Source organism: Phyllobates terribilis, unplaced genomic scaffold (assembly GCF_046119375.1).
Source record: "Phyllobates terribilis strain yellow unplaced genomic scaffold, ASM4611937v1 Scaffold_2__4_contigs__length_985480577, whole genome shotgun sequence".
Taxonomy (NCBI): Eukaryota; Metazoa; Chordata; class Amphibia; order Anura; family Dendrobatidae; genus Phyllobates; species Phyllobates terribilis.
Window position 1 is genome coordinate 781325819 of NW_027362762.1, and position 14856 is coordinate 781340674.

Here is a 14856-nt window from a genome sequence, read left to right on the forward strand (position 1 = left end):
AGGCTATAGAGGAGATACAAGAGGGGAAAAAAGTGCTTGTCGCGTTTGATCCAGCCATCTGTCTAATAAGGGTATACATATAAAGCTGTATGAACCAGTCACCAGCCAGTATATGTATTTGTCCATATATAAAGTGTTACTGAGTGCATGGAGGGTGTGGGAACAAATGATAGGACTAGATTCTGAAGTAAATGAAGGGAAGGAGCACAATTAGATTAATGAGGTGAATGATAATACAGCCTAGAAAGATGTGTTTTTTAGGCTACACTTAAAACTTTCCATACTTGGCATTAACAGGGTTTTCTGGGGTAATGCATTCCAAAGATATGGTGCAGCTCAAGATAAGTCTTTAAGACAAGTTGGAGGTTCAGCTGTTGGTGAATGTTAATCTTACGTGATATCACGGAGAGCATTGGTAGGGTGGTGGATAGAGATGAGGGAGAGGATTAGGGCGGTGTGGCACCATGGTGAGCTTTGTGGCTGACTGTGATAAGTTATTTTGTACTCTAGCAGATGGGCGACCAGTTCAATAACTGGCACAGGGGTGGACTGAAATGAGGCTGGCTACTGCATTCAGGATATATTGTAGATGAGCGAAAAGGTCGGTTTCTATAAAGATCGGTGTCAAATATAACCCCAAGACGGTGGGCATGTTGTTTTGGAGTTATGGTGGTACCACACATGGAAATATCAGGTTTGGTAGGTTTATTAGAGGGTGGAAGCACAAGAAGTTAAGTTTTGGAGAGATTCAGTTTCAGATAGAGAGAGAACAAGCACTGGTAATTTGTAGTAATCGGGGGTAATATCAGGAGAAAATGTGTATAATGGATGTCAGCAACATAGAGATGGTACTGAAAGCCAAACTTGATGAAAGTTTGTCTTCTAGGGGCTGTGTAGAGTGAGAAAAGACAAGGGGACTTGGGACTGAAGCATTAGAAACCCAAACAATAAGAAGTGGAGAAGAGCTGACAAATAATACATTAAGGAAGCGGTCAGAGGAGTTGGGTGAGAATGATGGGAGAGTGGTATCCTTAAGACTGATAGAGCACAGTGTACTGAGCAGAAGTTGGTGATCCACAGTATCAGACGCTGCAGAGTGACCCAGAAGAATAAGATGAGAGTAGTGACCGTTAGATTTGGCTGTTAGTAGATATTTAGACTTTAGTAAGGACTGTCTCTGTAGAGGGTGGAGACCAGATTGTAAAAGATCAAGAAGGGTTATCTGAAAGATAGCAGATTAGTTCCTGGAGTTTAGAGATGAAGTGGAGACTAGAGACAGGTCTGTAATCAGTACAGTAACTCTGATTAAGGGATTATTTTAGGGGAAAGAATGCTACCAGAAGAAAGAGAATAAATATTTTAGTTGCGAGGTTAGTGATGGCGGGAATGGACTGGATGTGAGGAAATAGGTCACTGGTGCATGTAGTAGGGCGAGAAAAAGAGAGGAGACTGGTAACTTCTTCTCTGACTGGTTCAAATGCAGAAAGTTATGTTACAGGTTTTGAATATAAACTTATTGTGGATGAAGTCTACCAAATGGGATTTTCTCCATTGACATTCGGCAGCATGTGCCAGGGTTGCTGTTATCAGGGTTCACGTGTTCTGCGTGTAGGGGGGGCTGCTTCATCCTGGACATTTTTGAGTGACTTATTTAACTGCAAAAACATTATAAGGACAGGAGAGGGAAGAGGTTGGTGACATTGATGGCGAAATGTTTCATAAAGTAGCTGTATGTTTATGGTGTGAAGGCTTCTGCATGTGTAGTATGTATGTGTGAGGCGACAAGTCTCAATAGAAAGGGAAAGCAGGTAGTGGTCAGGGACTAGGAGTGGGGGGTTGGTAAATAATGAGTACACTGAGCAGAGTTGGAAGAAGACCTGGTTCAATGTGTTACCATCTTCATGTGTATGAGCATTAAGCTGTGAAAGGCCTGGAGAGGAGGGTAGAGATAGAAGATGAGAGGCAGACTGGGAAATTGAATTATCAATGGGGATGTAAGGTCCCCCATAATGAGAGTGTGTATGTCACTGGATAAAATGTGGAGAAGCTAGGTTTCAAAGGGATCCAGTAAGTGGTGGGGGTGGGCCCAGAGGCTGGTTATTACTGCCACTTGCAGGAAGAAAGGGTGGAAGAGTCTGACTGTGTGGGCTTCAAAAGAGAGGAATCTGAGTGAGGGCAATTGGGACATGACCTAAAAAGCCAGCAGCTTTCAGTCATAGAGGCATGCCCAGACCGGCTACAGTCATTGCTCACAGCATTGTGAATGGTACCTGTAAGCACACCCCTTCACTTTGACTGACAGGTCGCTCTGCAGTGTGCAGAGCGAGCTGGAAATCAAAGTGCCATGGCATGTTTGCAGGCAACGTTCACAATGCTGTGCGCAATGACTGTAGATATCTGTCCCGGGCATGCCTCTATGAAAGCCAAGGGCTCTCAGGAGGAATGTTCTCTAGGTTATCCCCTAAGATGTACGCATCTCATGCCTTCTCTCTCTTGTATCTTCACTGCTCCATGGCTTTCCTCCATTCCTGTCTTTGAAGGGTCTCTCATGCTGGCTAGCAAATCTTGCCCAGTTGAACTAAACAGCAGAAAAGTGTCTAGTGCCAGGTCTGTGTTGTGTGTAAGGACAGTATCTAACGAGCATTCTGACACACAGAAGTATTTTACTTTATTTTTAACCTCTGTAAACTCCTTTTAATTATGTTTGTTTGTGGTGGAGTTTTGGAGCTCTGAAAAGATCAAATGTTTTCTGTTGGTTTATAAAAAAAAAATGTTATCCAAAAAGTAATAGTAGCCATAATATATACTATATTGGATATTCAGGAACTGTTGGAAAAAACATTTATTGTTGGCAATTCATCTAAGCTTTTGGGCCAGAATACTGGTGTAAAACTCTTTGAAAAGTCACAAAATTTTAGTCATTGTCAAGTTGTGCAAAAATGTTGCAACTTTTGCTGTTTTCACACAAGTTTGAAACCGCTCTGCCAAAATGGGCAGAGCTGTGGAAGAGCCAGGATGGGGCTGCAGTAACATTTCTTGCGAGGTGCAACAGAGGCTCATGTCACTGACAATATGCACCAAATTAATTAGGGGGCTTCCACCTCCTAATGAAGGGTTCACTGGAGAGCGATGCGTTGAATTAAGACTAGTGTGAGCAACGCCAATTTTAATGAATCTGTCGGGTGTGGTAAGATATTCAATCAATAACAAGGTGGCAATCTTTGGATATGTATTCAAAAGTGACAACCCTTTTGACCTGATTTTGCGGTTGTCACCTTAGGAACTTGGCTTCCACAAAATCGACATAATTACATTGTTCACACGAACTTCTGATTTACTAATATGGCTAATTTATATTTTGGGGATAGTTGATCTTTTAATACTAGTTTACACACGCCGGTGATCTAATCTCTCCATCACAAAAATCAGATAGCAGTCCATTTTCACTGCTAGTATGCAAACCGATAATGTTACCATTTTAGCAGGATTTGAGTACTGCTGTTTCCTATAAAATGCCTCAATTCCCTGTATAATAGTTATTTTTCGGAGGTAGTAGCATTATATATAATACTATACTGCATGTTCTATATTGTAATATTTTTCACTATGGTAGCGTTGCCGTAAACGCCTTGTTCGGTAATTGCTCGCTTTAGCCAGAGGAAGGGCCACACAAGTTCAGAATGTCGGGATTACATTAGTTCCATATATATTATTTTTCATGACTATTCAGTGAATTGAATGCAATTCCACATTTGGAGTCCTGATCGTTACATTCTGCGCAGTGTTAACGTGTCAGAGAATGTAAATGTACATTATTCTGATTGCACTATGACCTTCTGCCACTAGAGAGCGCTCAATTATCCCTTTTAAGTTTTGGCTTTTTCTGGAAAGTTTACATATATTTTAGTATAGGAGAACTAAGACTTTAGTTTTCACTCATAATTTCTCCATCTTTAGGTACACGATACGGTCTATATAAACAAAAGCATTGGGACTCTTCCACATTACACCTACAGGAGCTTTTATGCCCTCCCATTCTACATCCATAGGCATTACTATGGAGTTGGTATCTCCCTTGCAGCTATAACAGCTTTCACTCTTCAGGGGAGGCTTTCTACAAGATTTTGATACGTTTCTGTGGGATTTTTTTCCCTAGTTATCCAGTAAAGTATTTCAAAGATGAGACCCTGATGTTGGATGAGAGGGCAAAGATTACAATCCTCCGTTCCACTTTATCCCAAAGGTGATCAATAGGGTTGAGGTCAGGGCTCTGTCGAGTTCTTCCACACCAGACTCTTCTAACCCAACTTTTATGGCTCTTGCTTTGTACACTGGGGCACAGACATGCTGGCACAGAAAAAGACCTTCCTCAAACTGTTCCCACAGCGTTGGAAGCTGCAATTGTCTGGCATTACTCATTATGCTGAAGTATTGAGACTTCCCTTCACTGGAACTTAAGTGCAGAGGCCAAACTCTGAAAAACAGCCCTATAGAAATATCCCTCATCCACCAAACTATACCCATGGCTTGGTGCAGTCAGACGGGTGACGTTCTCCACTCATCCATCAGACAGAGAAACGTGATTTCTCACTGCACAGAACAGGTTCCCACCACTCAAGAGTCCAGTGATGACACCCTGTATTACAGTCCATCTGATGCTTGGCATTGTGCTTCATCATGTAAGGATGGCTTGCAGCTGCTCGGCCATGGATATCCATGCCATAGAGGCTCGTTCCGCACAAATTGTGTGCTCATATTGATGCCAGAGAAGGGTTGTAACTGCAGTTATTGGATCAGCAGAGCATTGTCGATGTTTTATACTTTTATGGGGCTAATTCATCATGGCTTTTACGCCAAGAAACTAGGATGAAACGTTTTTAAAAAGTTGCAAAATAATTCTGTAACATGGAGTTGCACAAAAAAATTTGTGTGATTTGGTGTTTTTAACCCCCTTTTCGACATTGGACATGCATTCCCGCAAATGGACATTCCGATATATCTTGGCGAGCGTGCGGGCACAGGAGAGTTACCTGAACAACCGCCACCGGGAGCTCAGCTTAAGCGATGGCCAAGACCCGGTTATCACTGCCAGGAGCAGTGCCCGCAACGCCCTGCGCTGTTAAACCCCCTAAATGCTACGAGCAATAGTGATCACAGCATTTAGAAGACAGGGGGAGGGAGGGGGCTCCCTCTCTCTTCTGATTAGCGCTCCCGCGACATCATCGCGGGGCCTGATGTTTGCCATGGCAGCAGGAAGTCACATGACGACCACCTGATCTCTCAGCTACGGAGGCCTGCTTAGAAATGCCCGGAGCATGGTCTAACAGGTTCTGTCAGTGAAAACTTACAGGTATGATGCATTGCAGTGCTGGTGCAATACAACACACTATACCAGCAATCAGAGTAAAAAAAAGTTAAAGTCCCATAGAGGGACACAGTTAAAAAATTATAAAAAGAAAAAAACAGACAAAATAAAGAAGAAAGAAATGAAAAAAAAATATTATGCCAATCTCTAATAGAACGGTGGATGCGTCCTTCTGTCCGAAGCCGTATAGGCTGCACCTGCGCAGTGTGGCTGAAGTCAGAAGGACAAATCCAGCATTAATAGACCAAGAGGAGGAGGAGTGTGGCACCAGAGTCGACGCCTGGATATAGCGCGATCTCCGGCGACATTTTATAGAAGACAAATTCACACAAAATGGCTCTGGATAGCGCTGTATGAGCTCGGCGCCATTTTATTTAAATCTTTAACACAGGGCATCAGGGAAAAGAGGAGTAGGAATGTGTTTTGTTTATTTATTTTTTTGTATGTATGGAACAACAGCAGCGTAGGCAGGATTGGGAGTATATAATAGGATGGGGGAGCATATACCAGGATGAGGGAAAGGATGGGGGAGCATGGACCAGGATGGGGGACAGGATGAGGGAGCATGTATCAGGATGGGGGAGCATATACCAGGATGGGGGACCATATAATAGGACGGGGGAGCATTTTTATTGGTACATTTTTGTACTATGTTAAAGGTGTAGTGTGGCGGTGTTCACACAGTGCAATTTAACAGTCAGAGACCCAAGAATGTCCAACTGAAAATTTTTATTGTCCAAAAACTCACACAGTGAAGGGAGCTTTATTCTGATTTTTGGAGGCAGAATGAAAAAAAGGCAGCTTTATGGAATAAAGCGATCAAAAAAACGTCATGTGCCCAAAAATGGTACCAATAAAAACGTCAACTCATCCTTTTCCACTTTTTTCCTCAAAAATTTTGGAGGAACGTGGGGGGGGGGGGTGTCTTATAGTCCGATGTACATAAATATTGTGGCTGTGGGTGGTAGGGTATGTGGGGGAAGCGACAGCGGCTGAGTAGGGGGGCACAGGAGGCAGCAGCCTACACTGTGCCTCAACTAAAGAAAATGAATATCCATTAATTTTCCTTAATAACCGGCACACTGTGCCCGCAGCGCGGCTCCTGGTATGTGTGGCCCCCTTCATCCCTGTATGTATTGCCCCCTCATCCTGGTATGCTTGGCACCCCCTGATCCCCGTCACGCTGCACAGAAAAAAAATAAATAAACTTTCACACTCACCTCCTCTCTCCTCCTGCGCTGTGTCCCACTCTGTGCCGGAATAGTCACTGCTCCCCACGTTGGGACTACGTGCTTGGGGAGCAGTGACCATTCATTCTCCCTAATAGCGCGCACGCTGTAGCCGCAGCAGCGATGCTCCTGCTGCGCTCGGCTGTCAGTGTGCCTTCTATTAAAGTCCATGAATATTCACCACTCCCATGGAAAAATTATAGCTCTCAAAATGTATCAACTTCCTTTGCAGCTTCATTTCCTTACCTCAATTCCCTGACCTGTGAGGATTAAAATATTTGGCTAAGGGTGCTTTGCTGTGAATATGGGGGTTCTCTGTGACAAAATATGGCGCAAGCTTTTAAACATGAAGAAGTTCTTTGGGACACATGCTTTTTCAATGCATTTACACTTGGTAATTGGCTGTAGTAGTGTTTTTCTTGGATTGTCAGCCCATTTGGATGGAAGCCACATATACTTCACTTCTGCTTGAACTCTTATGCACATAGTAACATTCTGCAGTTGCTTTATTTTGGGGAAAATGGTATAAGATTATAAAACTGATGTTATTCTATAAATTCCTAAACATGCCCCATTTTAGTGTACAGGTTCCATAGCAGACTGCAGTGTGTCCAAGTACTGGGAGCCTGATGATCAGAGGTTGTCCACACTGTGACTGTCCTGCAGTGTGTTGGTAGTAGCCATCTGTTGTTTCCAGTGGATGCTTGTAGTCCACGTATTTAGGAGAACACTGTCCATGGCTGGTCGTACATATTAGATATCTGGCATCTGATGGCTCTGTTTACCAACAGCCACCTCTCTTGACCCACTTAAACATGGGTCACGTGTGCCTGTTCCCTTGGTAGGGAATGGGACTAAAGTTGGTTGACCCCTTTGACAGTGGCTTATCTCCAAACGTATCAGCCAGTTGAAATCCAACTGCCCATCCCTTAGCTTCGCTTGTCTCCCATGCGGGGTAAGTTGGTGGAAGGCCCTCATTCACATTCGATGGCTGGCCGGTGGCTTGATATTGGATGAATAATATTTACAGTCTTAAGTCTGTAGTATCTCTGCTCCTGTGTCTCCACGACAGCACTTCCTATTTGGTGCTGTTAATCCTTTCTCTAAAACGACCCTGTAATTTAAATTATAATTTGACTTTTCACAGCAAATGTCTAGCCAACATATTGTGTACCCTCTTCTTGAACATGTCTACTGTCCGTCTGTGACTTCTCTGTGGTGGGATTCATAGAAGTATCAGTCTTCCCCCTCCCCCCCCCCATCCTACAGAAGAAGATATGGACTGGATGAACAGAGCACCAACGTCATCTCTGCTGGTCCATCAGAGGCAGTGGGGTGGATGTCTGACTTCTCTATGGAGAGTGTTCTTAGAAATCTGAGATGGCAGCTGCCATATTGTGAAAATAAATAGACATCTAAATGTGAAATCTGGGCACATCGGGTATATTAACTTTACATTTGTCATGTGTAGTCTTAATATGCCAATAGGCTCTAAAGTGAGGAAGAGGACAGAAACTCTAGTGCCCCCTATGGGAATAATCAATCCTTGGTGGTAGAGTTACTGTCCTCTTTCTCTCTGAAGAGCCTATTTGCACTTTTAAATTCCCAGAGGAGCATCACCTGGCTTACAAGTCTCCTTATGCTGACTTGGCGTTCTCCTCAACCTCCCCCATTACCCCTTAGATTACACGTGTAATTATTTTTTTTTTATTAGGCTTAGAGGATCGCTGAAGGCACATTGAGTAGACCCAAATGACTCCTCATCTATGTCCGCATTATATCTACAGTTATTTTAATGTCCTATATGTAAACCACAGAACAATCATACTCAAAGGTCTAGGAAGGTGAGCTTGGCAAGGTCCTCAATCTGGAAAACTACTATAGCCATCACGGTGCATCTATGTTGACATGAAGGGCAGGATGGTTACTGCTGAATTTCTTTCATATACTAAATGTTAGTCAATTAATGGACAAGGAAGGTAGAAAAGGACCCTGACCATGCTATGTTAGATGCTATAGGGTGCGTCCTCCTGTTCTTGTCTTTAACCCTGATGAAGAGCTAAATGTAAGGTGGAGAATGGTGTTTATCAGCTGCTGAGCAAGACTTCATTTTAATGTGAAATAATCGCTGGTTGTCCTAATGTGAGAAACCCTTTAAGGATAATGATCAGTTAGCACAATTCCATTTAGTGATCTGCCGCTGAATCTTGTTTCTCTTCTTACCACAAGGGACCTGAATTCAAGGAGCGCTTCATGCGGGTAGTTCACTGCACTCTGAGAATCGCTGCAGGAGATATAGTGACTGCATTTGACCTTTCTAAGTACAGCTCCGCTTGTGATTTAGGAGGTATGAATTGGTGATCTGCATTTTTTTTGTCTTCTGAATCTATGCCTACAAGCTGGCTGCCATGATGTGCTTTTTATACAGCTATAAGGTTGGAGATCTGCCCGTAGCCATGACGTTTACTTTGATTCTGTTTTGTTTCATTTCTCTTTCTCTCTTAAGGCTGCACCGGTGCGCTTGCTTATGAACTGGCTCAAACATACCCAGAAATGAAAGTCAATGTATTTGACCTTCCTGAAGTTATTGCACATAGTTCCAAGTTCCAGCCTGATGGATGGGATTCCAGTCGTGTGACATTCACCGCAGGTAACATTACCTTCACCCAGTCATCCACATCCTGCTGTGCGGCTTATCCAAGTGACTGACGTCAGCAGAGTGCTTGGGCCTCATTCAGACTGCAGTGATTTTTCATGTTTTGAAAACAAAAAACATTATGTATTTGTATATGTGAAAAATCACTGATGGGGAAAAAGTAAATTACAAAGCTTCTCCTACACATTGCAATGTTAATCACCAGCAGCGCATTGACTATACACTGATGCCATCCATGACTTGTATTTGTAATATTGCTCCTCGACTATGCAAAAAAAAAATCAGACATTTATTTTACTCGTATAAAGAGTTTGTATGTTCTCCCTGTATTTGTGCTAGATTCAAGAAATCCGGAAGACGTGATGAAGTTTTAGATCATGCGGCTTATTGTCAACGCGTATCGAAGTTGATACAACTTCTTCATCAGGAGAACCACAATGTTCAACAACCACAATGATGAAGAAGTTGCTTCAACTTAGATCATGCGGTTTATTGTCAGCACTTTTCGAAGTTGAACCAACTTCTTCATCATTGTGGTTGTTGAACATTGTGGTTCTCCTGATGAAGAAGTTGTATCAACTTCGATACGCGTTGACAATAAGCCGCATGATCTAACACCTCATCACGTCTTCCGGATTTCTTGAATCTAGCACAGTAGCGCAGACCATCACTCCTATCATCCACCAATTGTTCTACACGGAGGGAGTACTGCAGCAGGTGTCACACCTTGATTCCTCAGAAGGTGAGCAATTCCTTTTATCTCTCACCTAGACCAATTTCTCCACCAGAAAAGACACTATTGCACTTGTTGTCCCCCCCCCCCCCTTTTTAGGTAATATATGATGGCTGCTTTACACTTTATATGGCACATGCGCTGCCCCTTAAAACCACCCACTGTCTTTTGATAGGTGCGGGTCCTCAGTCTAGAGCCATCTTTTAGCATCTCTGCATTAGAGGGTGATTATCTACTCATTGCACATGTCTGAGTATGAGCTGCAACACCTTTCATGGTATTAACCCATTAATTGCCACAGTTAGTGGCTGTAGCTGGCAGAGTGATCCCAGCAAATACTGGGAAGTCCCATCTGCACTCAGCCCTGGGGACCTTCAAATGCCCTTAGGGCTTTCTGTATACTAAGCCTGCTGTTTGGGTACTCTACGTGTTACCCGTTCAGTGTCATAGAGCCAGACGTATGTCTTTAAATGCATAAGTATGCCTATACATTTTGGCCTCAGTTCCTCAAGATGGGCAGTTTTCATGATGATGAGATGTGCTGGAGTCTGACACTTAATGAATCGGGAGTGTCTGACAAGTGGCATATGCCTTTGTGTGTGCCTCGCCACAAGTCTTACTCCAGTCAGAGACTAGAATAAGATTTGTGGAGTAAGGAATGTCGCTTCTCATTGAGCGTGGGTTGCCATGTCCCTATCCCACCAAAGCTCCACCTGCTTTGTCAGAGCTGGGTGAAAATGGCATGAGAACAGCATTAGTTGCAAAATTTTATTGCAGCCTCACGTTGTGCCAAATGTTTGTGACTTTTCGAAGCTTTTGAGGCCAGAATTCTGGTGTAGAGGCTCAGATGAATCAGGCCCTTTAAGTTTATAAAATAGAGATGTAAATTGTAATCCCTCAGGTCTGTTATTTTTGCGGATACATTAGGACAAATGTGCCTTTTCACATTTTTTTCCCCCTGATCTATTGCCGGTGGGAAAAAAAGAGTAGACCTGTTTTACTTTGATCCGTGTTGTGGATCAAATTCACCATTGTAAGTCATTGGCCTATTGAGAAAAAAAAAAGGGATGTAAGAATACTGCTTTACTAGAATTTAAAGAAGAACGGAATAAAAAATACAATGTAAAAAGTGTAGTAAAACATTGTTTAGTGTAAAATGATGCTTTTGGGCATACGTTACTTATAAACAGAAGCCTACACATGTTAAGCATCTACACTATTAGACACTAAGAATTATTTTAATTTCCTGTAAAAAGCTCCAAAAAACAAATTAGAATTATGGAAACAAAGTGTAACGTCTGTTCCCGCAATCCTGTCGTCCTGTTGTGGGTTGAAACAGACATGAATGGCTTGTAAGGGAATAACTAAGGTTTTTCCAGAATGGAAAACAAGGTAATAGCTTTATAACGTGTGTAAATGGTGATGTTGCCTGTTTGGGAACTTGACATTTCTCAAAGCATTGCAATGTTGTTATAGGATATTTTTCCTATTTGGAAGGGAAATAACTATAATAACACTTCGCTAGTCTGTAGTCTTCTTGGAAGAGTCCTATTCCCAGTCCATTTTCTGCAGCCTGAGGAAGCCTGGCGTACGAGATAAGCCTTCCTGAAACGCGCGGCTCTGCTCGGACTACCCAGCAGTGTTGGCGAACTGTGGCCTTTAGGAAAGGTTCTGTCTGGAGAGAAAGGAGCTACTTTGTGTGCTGTTTAAGCAATAAAGTATCTGACTGGGGGTCAGGTGGCCATGCATGAGGTTATTCTCCATCCAAATAATGGCCATGTATTGAACTGACCATTGCTGTACATTTTCAGAGATGTTATCACTAAAGTGGAGCAGTATGGATAGGCACAAAAGCAAAACCCAAAAACAATGGTGTTTTTTTTTTCTGTTTTTCAGTATGTTTTATATGCAAAAATGAATGATGCCCATCAAATGTACAACTCATCCTGGAAAAAAAATATGTCCTCATTGTTATGGCAATAAAAAAAATAAAAAAGTTATGACTTTTGGAATAAGGGAAGGAAAAAATAAAGTGTCAACGTAAATAAAAAAAAAAAAATGCCCTGTCCTGAAGGGTTTGAAGGGGCCACCCACTATTATGAGACCAGTGGAGACACTTGGGACATGATCTAGCCTCCGCCCTGCAGAGGTTTGTAGTTTTCAGGCATGCACACAAGCGTGGTCTACCACATTTTTGTTCATATCTGGAAAAGATGAACACTGACAGCAGCTGTCTAATAATAATGACTGGCTCTAATCCCCACCCAGTCCCACCTTCTTCTACTTGACTGACAGCTCCTTTGCTGTGTAGTCCAGCAGAGGAAGGTGGGGATTGGTGGAGGCTGGGGAAGTGCTTTGCAACTTCCAGGGTGCTGGAACCTCATTTGCATATGAAATAAAGCAGCACATTTTCTTTATTATTATAATTTTTTATTTTTAAATCTGGGAGCAATAGATTGTATTTGGATAACCCCTTTTTAAACGCAACAGGGCCTCACAGATCGGCGCTGCACCAGTGAAGTTGGAGCTGTGTCTGCTAGCGATTGCGTGACAGTTTTATGTTAGGTAATCACTGCAGCCTGATAACTTCTGCTGATGGGCTGCAGCATTCACACTTGTCTCAGACAAAACACTTCTGTATGAGGGAAGTATGCGCACTGCTGCCCATCAGTGCCTGCTAATAACCTGCAGTGCTCATCTGACATTCGAATATCATGCAAGCATCAGAAGACACAATCCTGATATGGCTAGAACACTGTGGGTCCGGGAGGGGACTATATGGGGTTATTATTTCACATATGGGGCACTGTTAAATTGTTACAGTTAAGAAACAATTGTCCAAGTAGTGGACAGCCCCTTTTAACTCTGAATGGACTCCATCCTGCTGGTCTTGTACAAAGTAATGATTCATGTACAAAGTATCCCTGGGCTGTGGGTTGAGTGTGGGTGCTCGGTGCGCTATGTGAGCAGCTTCTACGGTTAGGAGGAAAAAGGAACAATCTATTATTCAGAAAAGGAAGTTGCAGGAATCAGCGGATCTTTATTCATCAGTGGTATTTCTGAAGAATAGAATAATAAAATATGTTGGCAATCGTGTGTCATCATTATTCTATTAATCATTGCATGTTTTATACAGCTCAGACATCCTTGGGTATACATATAACTGTTGTAATAGAAGGATAGCAGAAATGCTGTAGTGCCCCTGATTCATGTGTGTTATGTCCCTGTCCCCTATTAGTAGTGTCTCTCTGTCATTGAGTGATTAGTTATCTCCACTGATGTTTACTTTACAGAAGAGTTTAGGCTAAAGTTTGAGTGTATGGCATTTGTTGTTATCACTTACATTTACCATTTTTGTTTAAACTACTGCCATAGGTAACTTTATGGAAGACCCACTCCCTGAGGCTGACCTGTTCATTCTCTCCAGAATATTGCATGATTTGCCAGAGGGAAAATTAAACCATCTTTTAAAGAAGCTCTGTGAAGCCTGCTGTCCAGGTAAAAGCACGCGGGCAGTATATGTGCAATACGAATATATCATCCATTAAGCCAACTTACATAATTTTGATTTCTTTATTTAGGTAGGAGTGCCGTGCTTATTGCAGAAATTGTCCTCGATGAAGATACAAAGGAACCAAGAGGTCCGCTCCAATCTCTTAGTATGAGTGACGGAAAGCAGAGAAGCGGCCCAGAATACAAGAAGCTTCTAGAAAACCATGGATTTAATAGTGTACAAATTAGAAGCACAGGCAATTTACTAGATGCAATTTTAGCTGTTAAAAGATAATTGTTTCAGGATAGATGAATTTTAATTGTCAAATAATTTTGAGCAAGGCCAGATTCACAAATCTCACATTCTCGGTCCGAGTACAGACTGCGATGTTGGGGCTGTCAGTGAGACTCCTGGCCCAAACGCAACAGCCTCCTGTTTGCCTATGAGACTGTTGAGTTTGGGTCAGGAGACCAACGGCCGGTCTAGACATCGCAGTCTGTACTCAGATTGCGACTGACTTTTTAAACTTGTGGAATACATCTGAGGAATAAATGGAGTGGTGAACTTCATCATTAGTGCTGGTGTAAGGGTAGGTCCTCAAATGATGGGAAGATCTGCCTGTAGATTATGCTGTAAATCTGTACTGAATCTGCAGAAAAATGTACATGTATATCATGCATATTTTAGCGAATTTCTCCCTTCTGCAATGAGAGTTCAAATCCGCTGTGAAAATCCATTGCAGAAATTGACTTATTGCTTATTGCAAAATCCTGATCACAGGTCAGTTTCCATTTTGAAAAAAAAAATGCAGCATTTGGATGTGATTTTCTCAAATATAATCTGCCCAGAAAATTCACAGCATTTCTATACATTGTGGACATACCATTTATGTTATTTCAGTTTATGAAGATAGAAAAAAAAATATTTAAAGGAAGTAATGTTAGCAAAAATTCACTTTCACTCTTTACACGTAGGGACAGCTTCTGCCTAAAGACAAAACTGAATCTGACCTGCCCAAACAGACTTGGGTGTTTGTAACCATTGGTGCCTCTGCTATGTTTTTTTTGTCTAATAATAATCATATTCATAGATCACTTTAATGGCAAAGGGAAAATAAATTTCTATAAAGAGTCGCCGAGCTGATTGTGCATTTGTTTGATGGGAGAGAAATCTGTCAGCCAACTCACCTATAGTGGAAGATTGGTAAATAATCAAACATTTACTTTATGCCAAGTATAGCGTATGCAGAAAGAAAGGGTCAATCTTTGTCCTCTGTTTTTACCAATATCATCTCAGGCTGGATATACGAAGAATATGTAATGGTCGTCGGTGTGGGCCTACTGTGCCACCAGCCAGGCTTACCCTGGAGAGACATGACTA

The 14856-nt window shown here is 42.3% G+C and overlaps 1 protein-coding gene across 3 annotated transcripts in view; it reads left to right on the forward strand.

The window, feature by feature from the left end:
* ASMTL (acetylserotonin O-methyltransferase like) overlaps positions 1-14609 on the forward strand; it is a 58768-nt gene extending 44159 nt beyond the window's left edge. For all 3 annotated transcript variants that reach the window (XM_073667361.1, XM_073667363.1, XM_073667362.1), the window contains exons 11-14: positions 8824-8941; positions 9101-9244; positions 13359-13481; positions 13565-14609. In XM_073667361.1, coding sequence (XP_073523462.1) covers positions 8824-8941; positions 9101-9244; positions 13359-13481; positions 13565-13770 — 591 coding nt within the window. In that variant the 3' untranslated portion in view covers positions 13771-14609. The remainder of the gene's footprint in view (positions 1-8823; positions 8942-9100; positions 9245-13358; positions 13482-13564) is intronic.
* Positions 14610-14856: the final 247 nt, after the last annotated feature.